The sequence below is a fragment of the Vigna radiata genome, chromosome 8 (assembly GCF_000741045.1).
Source record: "Vigna radiata var. radiata cultivar VC1973A chromosome 8, Vradiata_ver6, whole genome shotgun sequence".
Lineage (NCBI taxonomy): Eukaryota > Viridiplantae > Streptophyta > Magnoliopsida > Fabales > Fabaceae > Vigna > Vigna radiata.
Genome location: NC_028358.1, coordinates 31,863,494 through 31,888,582, shown reverse-complemented (window position 1 = coordinate 31,888,582; position 25,089 = coordinate 31,863,494). Strand labels below are relative to the sequence as shown.

General features: G+C 29.9%; 2 protein-coding genes across 7 annotated transcripts; both read right to left on the bottom strand.

Moving 5' to 3' along the window:
• Positions 1 to 2,584: 2,584 nt before the first annotated feature.
• Positions 2,585 to 9,326, bottom strand: LOC106772714 (ATP-dependent DNA helicase Q-like SIM). Of its 6 annotated transcripts, none has more exons than XM_022785168.1 (15): positions 8,434 to 9,326; positions 8,141 to 8,360; positions 7,635 to 7,745; positions 7,203 to 7,392; positions 6,782 to 7,115; positions 6,453 to 6,667; positions 6,060 to 6,116; positions 5,424 to 5,504; positions 5,196 to 5,259; positions 4,939 to 5,038; positions 4,782 to 4,865; positions 4,444 to 4,531; positions 3,741 to 3,860; positions 3,537 to 3,662; positions 2,585 to 3,110 (listed from the first exon to the last, which is right to left on the bottom strand). In XM_022785168.1, the coding sequence occupies exons 1-15, from the start codon at positions 8,951 to 8,953 to the stop codon at positions 2,808 to 2,810; spliced, it is 2,613 nt and encodes an 870-aa protein (XP_022640889.1). In that variant the 5' UTR covers positions 8,954 to 9,326; the 3' UTR covers positions 2,585 to 2,807. The 6 variants fall into 6 exon arrangements, with proteins under 6 accessions (XP_022640889.1, XP_014514757.1, XP_022640890.1 ...); XM_014659271.2 differs by having other exon boundaries at positions 3,537 to 3,629; XM_022785169.1 differs by having other exon boundaries at positions 3,741 to 3,857.
• A 4,954-nt stretch (positions 9,327 to 14,280) lies between these two features.
• Positions 14,281 to 18,144, bottom strand: LOC106769804 (formin-like protein 11). Its single transcript, XM_014655569.2, has 4 exons — positions 16,241 to 18,144; positions 15,958 to 16,148; positions 15,404 to 15,639; positions 14,281 to 15,131 (listed from the first exon to the last, which is right to left on the bottom strand). The coding sequence occupies exons 1-4, from the start codon at positions 17,854 to 17,856 to the stop codon at positions 14,391 to 14,393; spliced, it is 2,784 nt and encodes a 927-aa protein (XP_014511055.1). The 5' UTR covers positions 17,857 to 18,144; the 3' UTR covers positions 14,281 to 14,390.
• Positions 18,145 to 25,089: the final 6,945 nt, after the last annotated feature.

Below are 25,089 nucleotides of genomic sequence, written 5' to 3'. Positions count from 1 at the left end.
TAATACCTCAAAAGTTTAATTTTCATTTTATTTTATTGAATTTAGAGTATTGTTTCAAATTAATTTTACAGGTTATTAAAATAGATAGTTCAAGTAATTAGGTTTTATTTAGTTTTAAGCTGATGGTGATCCCCCTTGCTTTAATAAGATTTTTCAAAATTTGATAAAATGTGAAAAGAAGTTAATATTAAGATACAAATATACAAAATTATAAACGAAATGGAATAAAATATGTGATTAAGTGTTTTAACTTTTAGTATTTTTTTAAATAATTTTAATAGTATTATATAATAATATCCATAAAACAAAACAAACTAATATACCTGCTTATAATTATTTGCAATTTTTCAAGACAACTTTCACCCCTAAATTGGTGTAAGACGACTATAAAAGTGTAGTCCTATCTATTCTTATATCAAATAGAATTTTGATAACAAAAACAAACCATAAACAAGATTAATTAAAACATAAATTCATCAATATAATTTTTACATCACATTATTTTTATCGCACATGTTTATTACATATTTTATCACGCACACATAATATTTCATATGAAAACATACTTTACTCAAAAAATAATTTATAAATAATTATGATAATATATAAAAACTAAACAGAATTCCACTTATTTCTTCCCATAATATTTTATGTGGTGTATAAATTAAATTTGAATATCACATTTTTTTTTTATTTAATAACATTTTATATATCAGACATCATTATTTTCTCACTTTAGATATGTTATATTTAAAGTTAACTTGACATACAATCTATTGATGTACAATCTATTGATCAGTCTTAGTTTATTTTTAAAAAAATATTTTTTTTAAGGAAATCCTCTTGACTAGGGAACAAAAAAAAGTTTTCACTTCGTAAAATATCTTCTCAAATGTGTTAGAATTAAGGTAGATTTAACTTTACTAAAAGGTTTTAATTAATTCTTAAAAATAATATCATTTATATACACATATATAATTATACATTTTATTAAATAATTTAATATGTTTTAATTCTATTTTATTTAAATCAATATTTTTATATTATATTAGTTATTATGTTATTAAATAAAACATATAATATATAATTTACTATAATTATTGACTTTAACAATTTTATCAATTTCATAGAGAAAAAATATAAAATTTAATAAGATAGTATATCATGATAAAGTCCTAAATACGATAGAAAAAACATGGAATCTAACCAAAATGTAATAATATAAAATTATTTCTAATAAAATTTACACCAAATTTTTTCTATAATTAATATATATTGATTATTAAAGAGAAATAAATAATTAGTAAAATTTATAAATTTAAGTTATATAATAAAAAAATATATAAATAACATATAATAAAAAAAATCATAAACTAATTATTCATAAATTCATTATTTTTAACTTTCAAATATGCTTTGTTTAGTTTAATTCAAAATTAAATTATTTTTTCGTACAATAAATGATTATCTTATATATTTTACTTCTTTTTTTCGTTTTCTGTATTCTTGATTACACGTCAGTTAATAACATCTTCTACAAACCTTTCTATATTTTATGTATTCTTTTTTAATTTTTCATGATAATAACTTTTTACAATATCTTGTTGTGCATGGGTGGTATCTTGGCGATCTCTTCCATTTACAGTGTTCTTCATAATTTTTGTCTTTTATTATCATGATTTATCATGGAATCTATCCTTGTTAGATCTTGGGCTAATTTTTATAGAATATATATACATTTTTTAAAATTTATTAACTTCATTCACAGCTAATTTTGTTTTATTTCCGACTTTATTCATAAACATATATTATTCTCTATATTTCTAAATATTATGAAACATTACATGTATAGATTTATTTATTTTTCAATAGAAATTATCGTATGAAAAATATCACTTTTTTTATATTTTTTAAACATTTTTCTTTCTCAACCTTTCCATTTTTTCCTTATAGATCGTTTTATTTATTCAAACTTTTCATATAAATCTTACTATTTTTCAAAAACTTACTTTTCTTATCTTCTAAACCTTGGTTCTGCACGTTTCGTTTACGTTGGTAAATTATTATTTTCTAAACTATATCGTTCTAACCTCTGTCACACATTTACTGGAAATACTCACATACTTTTCTGATATTTTATTCAATATCAAAAATTTTAAATTTTATCAGTTAAACTTTATCGTGTGTTTCTAACATTATTTTTTTCATTACTATGTTTTTTAAGTATTTATCTATCATTATCATCATTTATACTTTGATAAATTTATTATAAAGTTAATATTTCAATTGGAAAATTTAATTAAAAATCTATACTTATTATTTTTTAATTTCATTGAATTTCTTTAAATTTTTATAAAGTAAAAAGAAAAAATTAAATTAATTAGCCCATCGCAATCCCCTCCCAAAATTTGTTATGATATTTATGTGTCTTCAAAATATGTTAATTTTAATATTTAAAAAAATATACTAAAAACTTTTTAATATATCAAAATGAAGATAATTTCAAAATGTTCTTATTTTGATATTTTTATATTGTCCTTCAAAACGCATCTCACCGAGTTAAATCTTAACTCAGTCCTGGTGATTGATATTTTTGAATAATTCGCAATATTCAGAGTTAAAATATTATTGATGTTCTTATACAATAAATGCTTCACTAAAATTCTGAGAAAAATTTAATGTTGTTCGATCAGCGGCTGATAAATATCACTTATGTTTGATCATGATTTTACACCTAATGTTGAAAAGGTTCACTTGCAGGTGCCAACGAATAAATTGTATGCATTGCATTAGTAGCTGATAAAATATCACTTATATTTTGAGAGTTTTGCTGTTAGTCTGCCACGAGAAGTCCTCAAATCATGTTGCACTTTTCTCTTTGGTTTCCTTTTGGAACTTGACACCATCCCTGACTTTCTCTTCACTCCCATTCTTTCTAGGCGCTGGCGACGGATCTCAGGATCAGCCCAACCCTTTCCCCATTCTGAGAATGAGGAAAATGGTTTCTCAGTTAATTTTCTTGCAAGCAACATATCTGCTTCAGGGTAAACCCAGAAAGCTTCCTCATTCATGGACCTCACAAATTCCGGGAATTTTGCCTGAACATGGCTCTGCAATTGTAAGGTGGAAACTGATGAGATCAAATCACAGAATTACCACAACACATAACTGCATATTGCAGATAATACAGCACCTACACAATAAGATAGTCACACTATGGTTTTGGTTGGAGTTTAGGACTTGGGTGAATTTATTGAAGAGCAAATCAGTGGCACATCTCCATATGAATGCGGAATGCAGAAATATCTTTCTGGTCAGTCCTTAAATTTTAAAAACCTCCATAAAAAGAGCTTTCCATGAGTTATATTATGAATCTCTGAATTTTTTTCTTCTAGGATCACTACTTAATTGTATACTTTTTTTATTTTCAGCGGCAACAATATTTATGGACAGACTTTGTAATTATAAATATATAGTATTTTCATGTATAAAAACTATAAGGACAAGTTATTTCTGGGTAAAGCAATTAAGTATACCTTGTCATCTCCTTCTCTGATGTATCCTTTAACTTCCAAAATTCGAGCAAGACCTCTCCACCATAACATGTCAGTGGTTGAAAACTTTTGAAACTGTATACGGACATTTTTCAAGTGAAAACAAGTCTAGTTTCATGGATTAGCAACAAAAGAGAACACCCAATATATCAAACAGTAATAAATGACAATCATAACTAGGTTCACCTGCTGCCTTATTTTTCCAACCAACATCCTAAGATTCGGCCTCTCTCTTTGTCCTCTGTAATTGTAGTCAAAATGTATATCATCGTCATATGAGTAATCCTTGGAATCCCTACGCCCCTGCTAAATTAATATCCATGTCACGTCCTTTTCACCTATAATGGAATAAAGAAAATACAACAAGTTTGTTCCACAAAACTCGACCTATACTAAAACCATAGGTCCTGGAACTCCAAAAACGAAGCTGTTGTTTAATCAAGTCATCAAATTGAAACTTAAACTCATAGGAACCCAGAATTGAGAAGAGACAAAAGAGTAATATTCTTTATTGTATAGACTGTATAGAACACAAAATAGGAGAGCACTCTCTCCTCCAAGAGTTTCCCCTTCACAAAGAGCCAAAGCTCAATCTACAAGATTATCCAAAAGTCCCTTGACACAAGAGCTCCCTGTCTCTTTATAAAGGCAACCAAACTAACAACTAATTCCTAAACTGTATCATCTGTCCTGCACCCATTACCCATTATAACCTATCACATTATATCATATCATAAACCCACAGAAACACACAGATACACAACTAGGGAAATGTGCTCACGTTTTGAAAAAATGCTTTAAAAATTCGAGACAATTTTGATATAAATTCACAACTAAGATGGAATTGATAGCATCGTTGGTAATTGGAATAAGAATGAAATCAACATACATTTTGGGCACCTATAGTTTGCAGAAAAATACAGGCCTCCTCTTTTAGATTCTGCTTTTTAGGTGGACCATCAATGCACACATCACATCTGCGTGAAAGGAGGTATATGAGGAAAGTGACAATATGAAGGGTAACATGCATTAATAGCTGATTCAAACATTCTAACTTGCTACAGGTAAATATGGACACGGGTTAATACCTTTGACTACAAAAAGAAGTAAATGTGCTGATGCAATTATCAAGGTAACTCCATACTAGCTATTCTGTTCTAGAATATTTTCAGTTCATGCATGCTGAAACATACAAAACAGTAAGCATTGAGACCAAACTTAACATACAAGTGACATTTCTGATGACCGAAATCCTCTCCAAAGTATTCAACAAGAATCTTAGCTCGACAGCATGAAGTATTCATTCCATATCTGTAAATATACAAAAGGTTCTGTACTACATGATAAAAATGAAAAAGGCAAAGATGTATTTGTCAAGGCAAACCTGAAACAGTCAGACAACATAATATATGCTTGTTTTTTCTGATCTTCACTTTTTCGACTAGGCAAAAGTGATGGCTTGCTTGCTAGGTTTGCATACAGAACTGGTTGTTGGCCAAATGTTAGTGTTAGAAGAAGGAAAATAAATGAGTAACATACACTTAAGTAAACCGAGGGAGTGATATAAGTTTAAAATCTAAAGAGAGAGAGAAAAACAAACATTATAAGGTAAAAATTATATTCTAGTCTACTTTAACATACTGCAATCTGATAATTTCCCATCTCGACCAGCCCGTCCAGCTTCTTGATAGTATGCTTCTAAACTCTGATAAAAAAATACACATTCACAGTTTTAGTTATTTGAGATTTCTAAAAAAGAAAAAGACAATTCAGCTAGTGAAAGAATGAACATTGAAGTGCAGAAGAAATACAGATAGAATCCAATTCTGTAATTAACTATGGCTGGAAAAATGTATATGAATAACAGACCTGTGGCCAACCATAGTGGATGATTCTTCTGACATTTGATTTGTCAATACCCATTCCAAAAGCTATTGTAGCAACAATAACCTGAATGATAAAAGACGGATGGATACATGTTGTTTGGTCAAACTTTTTAAAGTTCCAGGATGAAGGAAATTACATAAATTATGTAGTAATTTCACAAACAACATCGGAATAAACAAGGGTAAAAACAAATCAGATCCGTGTCATGCTTCAAGAAATTTAATTCTTCATTTTTTTGGGGCTTGATTTTACAAAAACTTCAGAAGAAGCAACAACTACAAAGAAATGCCCAACTCAGATGTTTGCCAGGCAGGGCAGGGTTTCAAATACCCAAAGCTGCTAAAAGAATGTAAAAACACGCCTAAGCAAACATAGGAGGAAAGGGGAAGAAGAGATCCAAACTGGTAACAACTTAGATTAAAAAGGCCATAAAAATCAGACAAACATCCATTAAAAAAAGCAGTTATGTGAACAGCACACCACAAATATAAGATGCAACAATGATACATCATAACTGATAATTGGCTATCTCAATTAAAATAACACGTTTTGGTCCCTCCTTAAAGCCCCGTTCCCATCGGACATGTGTAATATTTAGTTCAGGCTCCATATACATACCTCTAAACCATTTTCGTGAAACTCTTTATGAACCTTTCTTAGATGCAATTTGGGAAGCTGGAAAAGGAGATGGAGCACGTAAATCAGTTGAAAACCTAATTAAAAACATAAATCAAATGGCGAAAGGTGAATGTACGGCAAACATTTATTGTATAATAATACAGGCTAACCATTAAGTTTGGTTCCATGAAATCCACAATAAAGCATGCCAGAAGAGTTCGTAATTAAACCAGAAGTAAAATGTCAAGAAAAATAAAAACATAATTCTACTGCATAGTACTTCATGATGTCTTAAAATTTAAGATTCTCTTGTCAACTGACATGATCAACCTGATAAATTTTAATTCACTAGCATCTAATCAAACAAGATAGAATATAATATATAACCCATACCCCTGCATTATAAGCAGCTGCCTTCAAACCAAACTTGCATAGGTACTTCGCAATTCTCAGAGTTTCTTTTCTGGTGGGTACATATATGATTGTTGGTCCTTGTTCCAAAGGCTCGTTAAGAATTTTTACTCTTCCTTCTGGTTTCTTAGGTATGTTGGTGTTCTTGGATAATTCCAATTCCTTGTGAGGTAGCACACAGAAGTCACCACGGGCAACTGCATTTACAAAATATGGCAATACATCATTTGATCCAATATTGCTTTTGGTTTATTAACTAAATTATTTTTGGGATAAAATGAGAGACCCAAAAATAGCAGAAACATTAGTACCATCTAAGTTATCCATACTTTGAAAGGCATCGATATCATTTTCCAGGAATTCAATTGACAATTCTTTTCCAGTTAAAAAGTCATCAGAGTTTCCTGAGTGCATTATATTAATATCTCTATAAGCATAATCATCTTGGTTGTCATCCATGTCATCAGGTGAAACACTGTCTGTATCAGATATACTACTAGCATCGGAGCTATTAGAAATCTGATCTGAATCATCCGAGATGAAAACCTTTTCCTTTTCATCAATATTTTTCTTTCTACCATATACACGAATCAATTCATGAAAATCTTTTGCATAAGAAGCCTGTGATACTCGACTATGTTTTACCTGTAAGAAACAACAGTGAATCTTTATTGTAAAAGAGATGATATATTCAGAGAAGAATATACAAGTTATAATAATGAACAAACTCACCATGAATCGTAAGTTAGGTCTAAAAAATGATGTAAGGCAAACTTTCGTTTCTTTTGACATTTGCAATGATTTTAAAATGTCTTCCCGTACTCTTTTTGTAGCTGTAGCTGTTAAGGCCATCAGAGGTATATCAAATTTTAGGGATTTTAGCTTGCTTGTACTGAAATTTTCTCTCAGCACAGACAGTCGCCTGAAACAAGAGCAAACATTTTAAAAACAGGTAATACTTATTAAAGTACACTAAAGACATTCAAGAAATTGTGGTATGAGCACCAAACAAAGAACAAAAGAAATATGCACAAATCAATCAAGATCTTAAATGCAAACCAGAAGTTGCATTTAAGATCATTCAAGACATTCTAATTACACTATTAGTCCAGTTCATCTCCAATAACCATAAAAAATAAGGAAATAGAGGGGGATAAAACGGACCTGTAATCTGGACGAAAATCATGACCCCATTTCGAAACACAGTGTACCTCGTCAATTGCAAATAAAGCAATACCACGACTTTCTGCAAGCTTCTGCAGTGGTTGAATCAATCTACACGGGGTTGCAATTAAGTAACAAAACATTAAAAGATTAAAAGAAACTAAAAAGAATAAGGCCCTTTTCGGATAAATTTATCCATAACACTTACAAGAGAATGAAATAAGAAGGCAAAATGCATTCAACTCCTCCTCATACTAATATCAACTAAAACATCTTAACTTCTGGAGAAGATAAATGGAAAGAGTTTACATAAAAGTTAAGTGCAAGAGTTGCGTATAACTTATGTAAGAAGGTTAATTCAATTTAAGGCATTTTCATTTCCTGTAAATGTCTATGAAAAAGTTTACTCAAACATAACCTAAGTCTTCTAGGACAGACGAAAAGTTTCAACATCAACTTTTAGTCCTTGAAGCTAAGGACAATATGAACAAGGCCCCTAACCCTACCTTAGAACAGTCTCTGGGCAAATATACACTATACTATACAATCCTCTCATTGCTTTCTGTTCAACGGTGTTATCTGGTTGCCCGGAGCCAAGAAAGCACGCACTGATCCCATGTCTAGTCAGCTTTAAACACTGGTCATGCATGAGGCTTATCAAGGGCGAAATCACAACCACCACTTTGCCAGAAAACAATGCAGGAATCTGAAAGCACAGAGATTTCCCTGTTCCAAAAAACATAATTATGAATAAATGCACAAAGCTACTCTACACTACAGAGTAAAGCACAAACATTACCGGATCCTGTTGCAGCGAGGACAAGACAGTCTTTGTGAACAACCCAGGCAGAGATGGCTTCCTTCTGAAAACTCTTCAAGGATGAAAAACCAAAATGCTTTTTCATCAGATTGCTAGTCTTCTGCTCCCAATCAGATTCAACGTCCAAATCTTGCGCTTCAAAAGGCTCTGAAAGCACAATGGGGTTGGGTTTAATCCCCAATTGAGGGATTTCCTTCTTGTGTTCTTCGACATCGTCATTGGAACGGAAATGGTCGAATATATTGGATTGTCGAACTAAACACTTGCGCAAAGGTCGTTTTTTGAGAGCATTCCCATTGCGGGCATGCGAATTGGAGGTGTGGGTAGTGGATGGTTCTTCAGTAGTAGAATTGAGAATGTGTTCCACAGCGCTGGGAACAGATGGACCCACTACTTTAATGGCTTCGACTATGCTCGAATGCTCGAAACCCATTTCAATCATTTCTGCAATGACTTTGTCCCAACATGTGTCGTTCCCATCCATCGCATTCCTTCCCATAAATTACAAGAAAGAAAGAAAAATCTCTTCTTGTTGTGGTTGGAAACAAAATTCAAAGGGTTGGCGCAGAGAGCATAGAAGAATGCGTATACCTGAGATGAAAGTGATGCTGCACTCAATCCCGCCAATTCTTCTGGAGGACGGTAAATGTTATGATTAGATTTAATTAATGCATTCCCAATTTCGCAATTCAAAAACACACATCATTCTAAACGACACCGTCTTACAAAGGTCCGATTTTTAACCTTTGAATGAAGAACTACAACCTTGTAACAATAGGGACCAACCCAGGGATAAGTATTCTAAGTCAACCATCGAACAACTCACATGCACCAGAAAATCACAAACTTGCACTCCAATCATAAACTCCAATGGCGACACATGCACCTAATAGGTATTTGATAAATTTGTTTCTGCACCGATTTATCAGATTTATCATGGGTTGATAAGTTAAATATATTTATTTACTCTTTTCAATCTAATTTTTTAATATGTATCAAAATTTAAAAAAAATTAAACTTGTTTTAAAAATTTGTTTTGTTTACAATAAATAAATCATTTATTTCAAAAAAATTAAATTATAATTATAAATAAAATGTAAATCATTTTAAAAATCAAAACAACACAATTAAAACTCTTTTTTATGTTATTGAAAATTATAATTATAATTATAAATAAAATCTATTAGGTTTTAATGATATCTATTTTTTAGATTTTATTTAATTAATTTAATGTTTAAAAATTAATTCAATGAGTTGAATCCGTGACAAAGATAAAAAACAAGAAAAAAAGTTATAGTGATTTATATGAGTAAGAACTTGAGGAAAACAAATAAAAAGTGATATATCCCAGGAAATTGTCTAATTAGACAATAAAGTATTATTTTACATTATTTATTTGCCAATTATTTTAAATTTTGTATATTACTTAATAATTATATTTAATCTTATTCTAGTATATTTTCCAACTATTAGTTTTATTAATATAAAAAAAATTCAATTAAGCTAATTAAATTATTAAAAAAGTTACAACATTAAAAAATTATTTATTTTATTAAATTTTTGAACCAAACTATTAATATAAATTACTTAAATTCTAAAAGATAAAAAGTATTTAAAAAAATGAAGTAATGCTCGCCATGGTAAAATAGGTTGACAAATTAACCTGTCAACTCATGGAGAAAAAGATAAATTGAGTAAAGATATAAAATTCGTTATCAATATTTATCAACCTGATTCGTTTGATTCGTTAATTCATTAGGATGCATAATAAGTTGGTCACAGACTAACTTGTTAGCTCATATCACTCATCACATTCATACACAATAAATAACAGAAAAAATTCAAAAGAAATGTGTGACCCGTGGTTGATGAAGGAGAATAAGCTAATGAGAGTCATTTTGTGAGACATGTGTCTGAGAAACTCGTGGTTTTTTTCCTTAGAAAAAGGAAGGACTGACCCGAATCCAGGAATGAAACAAGTTACATTTTCTAACTCTATTGTGCTAACGAATTGGCAAGTTCAACCTGTTTTTTCAACATGCCAAAAACAAGTTGACCAAAGCGAATCAGATTGTTTGTTTTTGGAAAATGATATTTTAACACCATTTTTTGACACTATTTTGACACTGCACACGTGTCAAAATGTGATTGGACGATTTCAAATTAAAAAAATTGAGACAGGAGTATATTTGGAAGAAAAAAACCAAAGTTTGTTTTTTAAATTTGAAATCGTCCAACTACATTTTGACACGTGTGCAGTGTCAAAATGATGTCAAAATATCATTTTCCTTTATCTTTAGTCCGTACTATTTCAAAAAGAATAAAAAATGTTTTTTAAGGGAAAATAAAATTTTAACACCATTTTCTAACACCATTTTGACACTGTACGCGTGTCAAAATGTGATTGGACGATTTCAAATTAAAAAAGTTGAGATAAGGATATATTTGGAAGAGAAAAACCAAAGTTTGTCTTTTTAATTTGAAATCGTCGAATCACATTTTAACACGCGTGCAGTGTCAAAATGGTGTCAAAAAAATGGTGTGAAAACATTTTCCTTTTTTAAGTGAAGTCACCGTCATCACATTTACAAAGACTTCGTCCTATAATATAATATTTTAAAAATCTAATCTCATAGAAAATACAAAACAAAAAGTAATTTTATCCCATTTAATAAATTAACCTATATTTTTAGTTATAAGAGGGTTTTTCACATTACAGAGATCTCCCTAAACAATATTCACACTAATACCACATCCTTTTCTTCAAACTTCTCAATGTTTTTTCTCTTTATATGGAAACTCTTTTCTCTTAAATGACAATAACTAATAGATTAAAAGTTGTTTTTAATGCAATTAATCTATTTAATCTATTTGACAGTAACTAATAAACGCTTTTCATGATTTTACCTTTTCAGAACAAGAGTGTTTGGAGTTTTTAGCATATTATGTTTTCTTTTATGTGTAAGTTTAGGCTTTTAGGTTGTTTTTGTCAAAGACATAGTCTTGACACTGTTTTTGTTTTCCTGATAGTTCAACTTAATACCGTTTGGATACAGTATAATTTATGCGTTTAACATAACTTTCTTAAATGCTTTTGACTTACCAGTCGTTTAACTTAGCGTCTGGGTGTTTCTGTGTTTCCTACAATCCTTAGTGTTTTTCTAATCATAACTCTCTTATATGCTTTTGACTCCCCAATCGTTTAACTTAGCGTTTGAGTGTTTTCTACGATCCTAAGTTTCTTATGTCCTAAGTTTCTTATGTTCCTAAGTGTTTTTATGTGTGTTAGACTTTTATTTTGAGAGGTCGTCTAACGACTTTTCTTCTTGGTAGATTTAATATGTTAAATTTGTTGTGTGGTATTTGTTCTTTTAGGTTTAGAGCTTCTATCTTAGCGTTTGTTTTCTGAGTTTCTATCTACAAGCATATTCAAGACTACTTTAGATTTGTTGTGCGGATACTTATTCTTTTAAGATTAGGATTTCTATTCTAACGTTTGTTGTTTGAGTTTCTTTCTACAAGTATATTCAATACTACTTCGTTTTATGTTGTTTGGTTAAACTTCAAAACCAAAGATTCTATAAATGAGCTTGTCTTGTCTCAACAAACTGACTAATATGAAGACACACAATAACTATTTTTTATCATCGCTGGTGATCGAAACCAACTGTTCACCATAATTGAAGATTGATTAGTTGGTTCACCATAATTAAAGATTGATTGAAGAAAGATTAATTGAAAAAGAAGACGAGCTAAAAATAAAAGAGTGAAAAAGATGGAAAAGAATGTGTTAGTAATTATGGAAGAATGAAAATGCGAAACAAGTTGACCAAATCGAATTAGGTTGTTTATTTTGTGAATCCTAATACTCACCCATACTACTTCAATAAGAATAGAAAAATATATTTTTAACTAAAAATCTTCGTAAGTATAACAACTTCAATTAAAAAAATATGAACTACCTCATACAACTTAAGCTATTACAGAAAAGAATGCTTCTAACGTGTCATGTGTGACGATTTCATTAAAGAAAATAATTTAAAATTTGCTTGGAACATCGGTTGTGAAAAAATTGTCAGTTGAAATTATCATATGTAACACAGTTTTAGATTTTTGTTAAGTGAAGTCATCGTAATTATAAAAACTTCGTCCTATGTAATATTTTAAAAATCTAATATCATAGAAAATGCAAAAAAAAAAAAAGTTATTTAATCCCATTTAATACATTAACCTATTTTTTAATCATAGGAGGGTTTTTCACGTTACAAAGTTTTCCCTACAACATTGACACTAATACCCCTATCCTTTTCTTCAAACTTCTCAATATGTTTTTTCCCTTTACATGGAAACTGTTTCCTCTTAAGTATTTGACAGTAACTAATACACTAAAGGTTGGTTTTAATGCAATTAATCTATTTATTCTATATATACTGAATTTCTTTATGGGAAATAACACTTATATCTTCTCAGGTGAGATTATCTTAAATGAAATTTATATTTTTTTCTAGTTTAAAATAAATATTAATTCTTTTATGTTTTTAATAAAAAAACTGCATATTTTTTATTTTAAAATAAAAATTAACCTCTTTTTTATTTTAATTAATAGCACTAATTTCTTTATATTTCAATAAAACGTCATATTGACTAAAATTTAAATAAACACCATAAATTTATAAAATAAAGTTTAAAAAATATATAAAAAAGTATTTTATAAGAAGAAAAAATATTGTAATAATTAAACATCTGTAAATGTCACTTTATTAAAATAATAATATCACTAATTAAAAATACGAGAAATGCAAATATTTATTTTAATAATTTAGAAGATATTTGTATTACTTTATTAAAAACATAAAATAATTATAAATGTTTATTTTAGAAGTAAAAGAGATGAAACATAATTTAGAATAACATGAAAGTAGATAAGTGCAAATTTGTTTTCTGATTGGGAGAGGGAAGGATTAACAAGAGAGAGAAAATACAGTTTAAAGCATTTAATAAATTATGCTTATTTGCTGTCGTGTTTTATTGAACATCCTCTTAAGAAGCATATATTTGGTAATTATTTTGGTTTTTGTTCTCAGTTTTTGATTGGTCCAACTTGTTTGTTTCACTAAGAATGATTTTAGCACAATTATTCTTTATGAACAAGAACAATTCTCTTAAAAGGCAAAGTGGATTCATTAGCAAATCCTTTTAGTGTACCACACTTCAATGCACTCATTCTTATTTTTTATTACATAGTCGGTTTAAATTTAACTTAATCTCGCAAAATCTATTTGTAAGATGAGTTTTACATCTCACTTATATATTATAAATTGGTATTATCTTAAATTTTCAATACTTTTTCCTATCATTTCATATTTCCAATAGAAAAAACTTCTTTTAACAACACTTTTTTAACAACTTTTTGAAAACGCATACGTAACAGCTTGTGATTGGTCTGTTTTAAATATTTTTTAAAAATAAATTCAAATAAACCAATAAAATGATGACACGTGTCCCGTTATAAAGAAAGTTCTCAAAATATGATTATCCTTTCCAATATGCACCAAAATACAACATAATGAATTCAAACCCAACATGCATACTCATTACAACCCAAACAATACAAAATTTAATCAAGCATGGTATTTACATTCCACTCCATTGCTAAGATAAAAGAGCATACATCATGATGATGATGATGATCATAGTGCAGAAGATAAAACACGTTGGGACAGCACTTTATTATAAAGTTAGATATATGTTTCCCTACGTGATAATTTCCTAAGAACAGACGAAAAGTTTTAATCAATCGAAGTTTCATATGATTAGGAAAGTCAGTGAATACAAAATCCAGATACTCCAAAACTGCATAAAAACAAAAATAAAGTTACACTCTGTTTAAAATTTTTCATTTCCTATGAACACACGAGACAGTGTTTAATTCTAATCTATGATCTATCTAAAGGGAGCATTGCAAGAGGATTTGGACTACGTGGAGCTTTAGACTTTCTAAGTTCTTTACACACATTATCTAACATCCCCAGAAAATCTCTAACAATCACAAATATCCTCAAAGGATTTGCATCTTCTTTGCTCACATCCCCATGAAAATATTCCGTGATTTCTTTCACACGTACCAATACTTTATTTTCATCTCCTCGTAACTCTTTCAAGTTTGCATCAGCATACTTCAGAAATGACTTCATACACTGTACAAAGTTAATGCTTCTCTCATCTTTATGCAGTTCCTTTTCCACTATATGTTGCAGCTTTTTCATACCTTCTGATAGATTCGACACAGAGCTTGCAAGAACATCCAAGTCTATTGTGGCTGTTTTCTTCACGTTGTATAACTCAGTGCTGAGACCAGAAACAAGTTCTAATCCCATTCTTTTGTAATCTTCTTCCTTCTCTTCCTCCGTTCTGTTCTTACTTCTCTGGCTGATTTTTCCCATAATGCTATCTGAAACTCTTACTCCTTCCGAACGAACAATCTCCTGAACAACAAAATGGAGCAATGTGGTTTTCCCATCAGTTCCCTTAACATCTGCAAGCTTGAGAAGGGCATCTAGTTTAAATGCTCTAGCACCTCCTCTGATTGTTCCAACGTTCATACGGTTTCCTGTTTTGAGCACTGCTTCTAGTAGCTTCAAGAATAACCTGCTTGATCGAAGTTCCTTGCATGCTTCCTATGGAAATGGGAAAATGACAACGTGAAAGAAAGAATTCACAAAGCTTTCGCTTGCTTTCAATGGGATGAAAAGAACTTAAGTTTGGTGTCTAAACAAAACCCAGAAATAATAATGCTGTCAGATCAAATTTAGAGTTTTATCTTATCATTTATGTTAACATTTAATGCAACCTTTATTTGGTGCACCTACTAAAAAATTCTAATTTTGTTCGAAATTAAGTACTAAAAAAATGTACAGATCGATATGTAAGTTTTGTCTTTGATGGGTACCTCAAGCATTGAAAATGAGTTCCTGAGGTGAACTACTTCATCGTCAAACGTCTCTCTGAAAAGCATGCCTTCTACTCTTTGAAAGGCATATGGCACATCAAGCATTGCTCTCACGAACCTTTCGGCGGACCCCAATTCATTGATGTCACCTTTATAATTGAAGAGCTTGGATTCTTCTTCCTTGGTGGGTACCATCTTCACTAGTGCTTCTAGTTGGGGTAAAGACAGCCCCTTCCCTGGTTTTCAAGAAAACAATAAGACCTTCGACAATATTATTATGACCATCAATTTTCTCCAGCATATGGAATAAATGCACATGAATACTCTCATGTTATGAAAATAAAAGTCGGTGTGAGAATTTACTTAGTGGTCATAACAAAATTGATTATTATTGACGTTGTCAATGGAATAAGAGATACATTATATATTATTATTTTCACCATAAGTATACTTATGGTAACATGCGCTTTGGAGTTAGGAACATTTTTAAATAACGATTTCATCTTTTTCACCTTTTTCTTCGGCATATTTCATAATTGAGGAGTTAACTTTACCTTGCATTAAGGCCTCGCAGACATGCTCTGCTGTCGCATTCAGAGCTTTTGAGAGTATAGTTATGTTCTGCAGGCGTTTTGGCTCAAGTACGTGCTTGCCTGGTGACGGGGTTTTACTCTTTGTTTCGTCGTTCTTAATTGAATTTTGCAAGTTGTAACCAAAAAGAGACTCGATCATTTCCTCATCCAACCTGAATCAAATCCATAATGTGCTTAAACTGTAAAAGCAAATGAAAATAAAAAAACATTGATGCTGGGCTATGAGTGATTAAGTTGAACATACTCGAATGAGCTCGATCGCAGTTTATCCCAAACCATTGTGCGATTTGGTGCGGCTCTTACTTTGTCCCAGTGAAGTGGTTTTAGTTTTGGCAATGGTGCACCATCTTTACCAAGTGGGGTGAATTGGGGGAGTTGAGACGGTGGAGGAGGAGGTGGGGTTTTGGCATTGTTACTATTGCCTTTGAGAAATGGAGGTGGGCATGGTGGTGGGGGGATGTTGGGAGGAGAATGTGTAGGGTAAGGTTCAGGTGTGGAAGGCAACTCCTTTTCCGGACTTTGATTTGAACCTGAGAAAGTGTCTGAATTTACCGGAGATGATAAATTGTTAGATGTCAAAGAAAGTGGGGAATGAGAAGAGACTCTAGAGGAAGAAGTGAGAGAATGCAAAGAAAACAATGGCATTTGCAATGGTGGAGGAGGAGGAGGTGGTGGTGGTGGTGGTGGAGGGGGAGTAAATGTTTTTGAACATTGGTGAGTGGTCTCAGTCTCTTGCTCCTCATGTTTTGTACTACTTGATGGTTGGTGAGATTGTGTATTTGGGATCGAGTTGTGTGATGGAGAGCTAAGAAATTGGTTCAGTAATGAACTTGAATTTTGACGTGACAGAGAGTTTGTGTCACTAAGATTACAAGGTGAAGCATTGGAAAGTCTATTATTGGAATGAGAATCAACGAAGGAATGGAAGCTTTCATCGTCTGAAGAATGACAATCTTCAGGGATAATCTTATCCCCAGAAGAGTTGTCGCCATCAGATTCAGTTTCACCCTTTTCTGAGTCTGCATCTTCATGAACAGATGCAATTTCCTTGGTGAAAGAACCGCTAACATTATCATACTCTACACCATCCTTGCAAGTTTTTTTCAAGGTGCAACCGTGTTGCTCAACGTCCTCGCCCAAAGCATTAAGATAAAACAGATCTAGTCCAGAGTTTAAACTCACCTTGCTGGATGAACTTTGATAAGAACCTCCACTTCCCTTGCTCTTGCTACAGAGTGGCATTGTCCTTTTGGGTTTCTTTTTGTGACTTGAGAATTTCCTCCACAACAAGAATAATCCACAAGCACCAATCAATGTAGCAACACCAGCAGATACAAGAACAGCTATTAGTATTATTTTGGCCCTGCCTCTATCTTCATGATGAGTTTGGTGAAGCGGTGGATTCGTGCGTTGCCGTGGATGATGGGAATGAGAGTGCACGTGTGGAAGTGGAGAAGGAGAAGGGGCTGAAGCCTGAGCATCTTCAATGAGGGGAGATGGAGAAGGTGAGGGAGAGAGAAAGTCGAAATCACCATTAGGTGGTACTTTGGTGTGGAAAGTCTTTAGTCCAAGCAAGGATCTAAACTTGTCCACTATGAAAGCTTGCTTCTTTTCATTCTCATCGAGTCCTGAGATTTTCTTAATCTGGTTTTCATCATTCCCTTCAATGAAATGCATATCTGGTAGGGCATGAAGTTGGAAGCTTCCGACTGCATTGAAAAGAGAATCCGCGACAGTAAAAATGTGTGATGACAGGAGGAGGAAAAGGGTGATGATGAAGAAGATAGAAAAATGGTCAGAAGCAGAAGCCATTTGTTTTTTCCTTGTCCGAGCTAAAAGGTCATAAAGACAGGAATGCATGTTTCCTCTTATAAAAGTTGTTTGGTTCCATTCGATTGCATAAATTTGTGAAGAATTGTGATTTGGGTGGTGGTGGTGGTGATGTGTGAGGGAAGATCTGGAACAGTGTCTTTAATGCTACTCCAAGGAACCCCTGAACCTGGCAGTTGTGGTTGTACTGGTCCTTCTTTAGTTCCCTGTTCCTACACTCTTATCTCTTCTCCCCATAATCAATTCTACCCTACAAAACACAACTGTTAATGCATTGCATACATAACACAGCCAAAGTGTTTTCCCTCTTTCCATTTTGACTTAATTCTTTTGTCTTGTATGCCTTTTTAAGCTGTGTTTGTCAGAAATGAAAAGTTATTGGTCTTTTCTCCCACTTATGCTGATTAAAACATCCAAATATCCACTCCCTTTTAGTGTTAAGTTGAGGATTCAAACCGATGTTCTCTTGAGAATTTCAAGTTTGGATAAAACTTTTTAGTACCTAAAAGTCACCTAATCAACACCATGTAAAAGTATATGGTAGGTCCTCTTTTGTTGGCCCTGCCTAACGCTATGAGGCCATTCTATAACATTTCTCCAACCCTTTATTATTTATTATAAACAAACAACAGGCTGCGTCTGCAAACTTAATGGCACATAGACTTATTATATAGTGACTGAAATTTTATCTCAGGCTTATCAGTACAGTATAATAAATATAAACCTTTAGATTCACCTAATTAAATATGCTAATTATGCTCACAAACTTTTTCTCATCTTATCACGTGAAGACATGTAAAAGCAGTATGTTGATTGTTTAATAATGAGATGTTACAGAAACTGCTGGTTTTCTTCCCACATGATTATTCAGTCTCAAGTGTGTTGTTTTAACGCAACTTACTTATGGCTACAGTTGCAATTGAGATTTTGTGAGCTAATGTTAGAATAATATATGGAAAAAATAATTTTTTGTGAGAGGTGATATTAAGAAGCAGACATGTACACGTCTGAATGTCTGATTTAACCTCAAAGAATGGTCTGGTCTTGACAGCTACTTGCAAAACCTGTTATGTGTCGCCTTCCCATCGTTTGTTTTTCTGACTTGCTGTACCATTTCATCAAGGTAAATCAGATGTACCTGCTTCTAACTCTAATTTCACTTCATTCCTATTTTAAATATATATATATAATATTTCACCAAATAAAAAGAAAAATTTAAGATAGCTTTTATCCTTCTTTATACTAAAATCTATCTAGTGATATATAGACAATATTTTTTTGACAACATTTGAATATTATCACATGTGTTATTATGTGATTGGTCCAAATGACACAATGACATCACCATGGACCAGTCACACAATGACATGTATAATGATGTTCAAATGTTATCAAGAAAATGTTATCTAAGTATCTTTATCCAAATCTATAATCTCTTTTATTACACTCCACTAGATTGCTACTCATTTTTGTTTTCATCTTCTATTCTAACAGTTTTTCGAAAATGTTTGGAACTGAAGTCTATGTTTTTGGAACCGTATTTCGGTAAAAAAACATAGTTTATGAGAAATGTAATTAAGGACTTTAATTAAAAATAAAAGTGGTCTATTTTATATGGTATTTAAATATTTTATTATTAAAAGTGATAGGTTTACAAATAAAACAATCAATTATTTTAAAAAGATCATAGTCTCTTCTAACTTTTTTTTTTCTGAAACATTTTTTCATTTTCTTTTAATTAGAATCCATTATAAAGATTGTGAAGTAGAATAGAACAATTTTTTGTTTTTTTTTTCTTTGAATCAGTTTTTGAAAGTTATGCATACATGAGAAATATGTTGTTTCATAGGATTCAATTAGATTCAATATGAATATTTGTTTATTTAAAATTTTTAGAGTTTTTTTTTATATTATTGATATGAATTTTCTGTTACAAGTATTGTATATTATGAGAGAATAAAAAGTTATTAGAGCACATAGAATCAAGAAGTTTGATTAACGTAAGAGAAGCTAATTTATTTTTGTATGATACTTCAATTTAAAAGATTTGGTATTTTTTTATTTGAGAAGATTGGTCAATGTGCATGAATGATGAATGAGTTGGTGTTGAGTTAAAGATTTTGTATGTTGTAGATAGTGAATTTAATTTAAATTGAAAGAAGAGAGTGGAAATTTATTTCAGTTTGAATAAAGTTTTAAAGGTACAATGATGAAGTTATGTAGTAAATAAGTGTAATTTAAAAATTAAAGTAGGAATGATTTTATTAAAATATTTATTTTTGAAATAAATTCATTCTGGATAAGAAAATGTAAAATAGGAAAATTACTTGGCTACATGATAGATTGTCCGTCATTCTTGTTTATGGCGTAGATGAAGTTGAAGGGTGAAAAAAGAGTAAATATTTATAGAAATTTAAGTAACAGATGGCAGAAAGAGGAATAGGAAGCCATAATGTGATGAAGATTCAAATGATACATAATTGATGGGAGGGAATAAAGAATATCGCATATGCATTGCCACAGACTTCAAACAACAAGATCAAACAAAGAAATGGAAACAGTATCCAATGCAACATTTTCTCCAAATATATTTTTTTTACAACATTTTAAAATTATTTATATATCATTTTGTGATTGATTTAAAATTATTTCACAATATCTATAATAATTATAAACATCACCCACAGAATGATATATATAAATAAAATTAAAATATGATCAAAAAATATTGTAAAAGTATTATTATTCTTCTTAAAAATCAAATTACAAATTAATAGACATATGTCTTCTTCATCTATTTATTTATTTATTTATTTTATTATTATTATTATTTAGCCTGCACTATCTATTTTTTAGTGGTATTTCTGTTTTTTTATTTATGGTTTTCTGAAAAGGAAACGTATTCAGTAATGGTAAGTGAATGGAACCATTAACAAATTTCAACTACCAAATCACCTTATATTAAGTTTTATCTTTTATTTAATGTTAGTGTTTATTATGATAACAATATTAAATTTAGTTATTTTTAGTTTTTAATACAAATTTATTCATCCATTAATCTGAGGCTTTTTTTTCTGCACCTTCATATTTTCTTCATGCACTTCATAGCCTAAAGTAAATTACCTAACCAACCTTAATTTAAAAATTATTAAAAATTAAAAGTGTAAATATGTGAATCATCATGTCTTCTTTCTGTTTGCCCTAGCCGACTCACCTCTAAAAGCTACTTCTGTATTTGAAAACTACTTCTAAGATGCTCATTTTGAATTTTTATTTTGTATTTTCAAATGACTAATTTTAAAATATATAAAAAAAAAAAATCTCCAGAACGAGTGTTCTAAAAGTCATTTTTAGACATGGAAATACCTACTAGAACACATGTTTCAATTTTTTTTTTACGATGACTATTTTAAACGTATTTTCAAATCTATTATCGTTTACTGGAACACTTAATCAAGAATACTAAAACATATACTAGAAAACTCAATTAAGAATACAAAAATTATAAAATCTATAACAGGTGTTTCAAAATGTATTTTTAAATTAGAAAATCATTTGTGAAACATCTGTTTCAAAATATTTTTTTTTTTTATTTCAGATTGACGTTTCAAAATATATTTCTCGATTTAAAAAGACATTTTAAACACTTAATCTAAAATATATTATTTTATACCTGATTCGAAAATTATTTTCTATATTCAAAAATATCTTCCGAAATATCTAATATGAAAAATATGAAAATACCGGTGTGTATAGAATTTTATTATAATTTTATTAGGTTTTTTTCATTTGACTGCATTTGGAGAAAAGTAATTGAGAAAATTTGAGAGGATTTAAAGATAAATCTTTTTGTTGTTTATTTAAATAGATTTGGAGATAAGTGAGAGTCAATTTAAAAATAAATTTTTTTAATCTATCATATAAATTAAATCTTACACTAATTTTGACAAACTTTACTTCCAAATCTATTCTCGTTTATCTCCAAATTCGCTCAAATAAACAAAAAAAAAATCACCTTCAAGTCCTCTCAAATTCACTCAATTACTTTTCCTACAATCCACTCAAGTAAACAAGACATAAAAGATAGATTGATAATTACAGTTTTTATAGGAGTGTAAGAAGAAAAGAGGGAGTGTAGGAAGAAGACCCAGAAAATAGATAGGAAAAACACCAGGCCTCAAGACAAACACTATATAACAATATATACATTAGACTACTTTAAAAGTTTACTGTCAAAAATAAAGTTATACATAAATGTCTTTTTAAGAAAATATAAACTGTAATTTATTAAAATAATCATTTTAAAAATAAGTGACTCTATGTTTAGAACTCATATAAGATTTGTTAACATATATTAACTTATTTTTAGAATAAATAATTTAATAGCTTATTCTTTAATTTATTTAAAAATGAAGTTACAAATCTTTGACATGTTTATTCCAATCTTTTGTTCAATATAGTATTTTTAAAGGGAAGAGAACATAATTTATATATTTAAAATTTATGTTTTCACAACATTGGTCACTTTTTATTACAAGAGAAAAAAAGTTGTCTTTAAGATATATTTTAACAGTGTTAGAGGTTTTATATTATTACTTAATTCTAAATGGTTATATTTATTTTTACTTTTATATTTTTGAGGAATAATGTTATGTGAATTCAGATACAAAGAAATATAGGTTGGTATTTTGATGCATACTTTCTTATTTTATGAGATAATATTTGTATTGCATCTATGGTTATGCCATTTTAATATTTCTATGAATTTGTATGGATTTTTTTTTCTAATAAACTTAAAATGGAGTTAATTATGTATGTGCTTTGATGGATTGCATGCTGGAATTCGATATGTAGGTGTTGAGTTCGTTTTTTAAATAGAAATTTTTATCTATTAAGCATATAAAAGTATAGAAATTTTTAATAGAAAGAATTTAAATTTTTTATTGTTATTATAATAGGTGGATAAAATTTTGAATTGATTTTAAAATATAATTTAAATAACTTAATTAATAGATTCAATTTTAAATCAATTAAAACAAGGAAATATAAATAAACATTTTGTTTGTAAGAATAGAAATAAAAAGAAATAATTAAAATGAGGGAATTTTTTTGTATTCTTACCAACAATTTTTTTTTTTATTTAATTTACTTAAAATTAATTAATTCGATTTAACTTTTACAAAATCACTCACTCTAGTCTTCAAAATCAAAATTAGACTATATATTTTTATTTATGCTATTAAACTGTTTATGATTAATACAAAAATAAAAAAGAGATTTTTATTTATTGTTATTCGAGAATAATATGAAACTAATGATAGTTTAAAGATTTCATTGAGTAAGAAAATAATATATTAGGAAATTATATCACGTATGATATAATCACATTTGTTTAGTTTTTTTAGTTAATTAGTTATTTATCATTTAATTTTTTCACTCCCACTTCTTCTTTAACTTGTATTACTTTAAATCTTTCGTGTTCTTATTTTTAGTTTTTTCTTCTTCAAAATTTGTGTTTGTTTGATCCTTCATGTTGTTATTTGATCTTAATTTCTATTTTTCTTTAACCACATTTTTTTCATCTATATTATTGGGTTGTTTTAATGTTATTTGATGATGTTTGTACGATATAAAAAGTCATCTATCAATAGTTAAAATGTATAAGATGGATGAGTTGACAAAATAGTCAGAATGGATGGATTGACAGAATGATCAAGATGAACGGATTGACGAGATGATCAGGATGGATCAAACTAACGAGATGATTCAAAACGCAGATTGACAAAATAAATGAATAGACGAGATACCGAGATAAATCAAACTAACGAGATAACAAAAGAATTAGATAATAGGATGATCGAAATAAACAAACTGACTATAACTAACCTATCAAGTTTTCTCTCTTTTATCATCTTAGTTAAAAAAAATCCGTGCATAAAAAAAGAGTAGTAATTAACAACACTATTTTAACAAGAGTCCCTCGTACTTGTGATGTAAAACATATATAAGGAAAGTAATTGGATAAAAATGAAAATTATAGTTGAAATGCAATTGTGATGCATGTAGTCATTTTGCTCTTGACCGTTTCTAACGCGCTTTACGCCGTCTCTTTGAAGGGGTCATTAGTGCTTGTCCTTTTCACAAAAAGTCGAAAAACAAATCTAAATATCTAATTATTTCAAGTTCCATCCAAGATCATACTAACATTATCAACACTATAATTAGACAACTTCCAATAAGCACAACCCCTAGTGCTCCTCACTGCCCATCGTGCTTCTCCTTTCATCATACTCTTCCCATTTCAACAACCTCTTCAATTCTTCTTCTATTATGTTTCTCACAAAAATGGTTGTTTGCTTTACGAAAAATTATTAATTTAAACACAAACTCACTAAGACGCAGATAATATTAACTATTGTTGGAAGTCCCACATCGACTAGAGATAAGGCCAATTTATAATATATAAGTGAGGTACAAACCTCACCTTACAAGCTGGTTTTGTGAGATTGAGTTAGACTTACAAACTCACTTTCTAACAACTATCCAACACAATACGCGCAAAACTCCACCTTCTCAATTTTCATCTCATTCAAATAATTTGTTCAGTAAGTTTTTCTAGTATCAGTAAACGTTTACCGAATAGATTTTTCTAAGTTTGAAATTTCTATTTTCAGAAGATTTGATCACGAGAATAAACTATCTTATTACCTCAAACCTAAACTATATATGTGAGAAAGCTGAAAGCATTTTTCGCAGCAGTCAAGAAGAATACGATAATGCAATATGTCTTTAGTGTGACAAGGAAAATTTAAATTGCTATTTAATGAATAAGTTCAACGATAAGTCATAGATAAAGGCAATCGTGGATGTTAAAGTCAAACGTCTTTTTGGCATCTTAGAAATATATTTTGTTTAACGTATAAATTATTATTCTTAAACTATCATTAATTAAGGAGTCTTAGTTGTATAGTTTTAGTTATACCATGTACCAAGCTGTTTTCCTATTAATACTTTTTCACACGGTCAATGCATACAAGTCCAATGCCTTGTTACCCAACCTTTCACAACTACCATAGTAATTACGTATATTAATTTCTAAATCATTGTAAATAAAATTATTTAATTTAGGGTGCCTTGCTACGCTTCGTATGCATATTCAATCCTTGAAATAATACACACATGTATATATAAATTAAGTAGATGTAATATTCAATCCACGAATAAAAGTTTTCAATGGTCAATGTTCAAAGTTTCCTATATTCC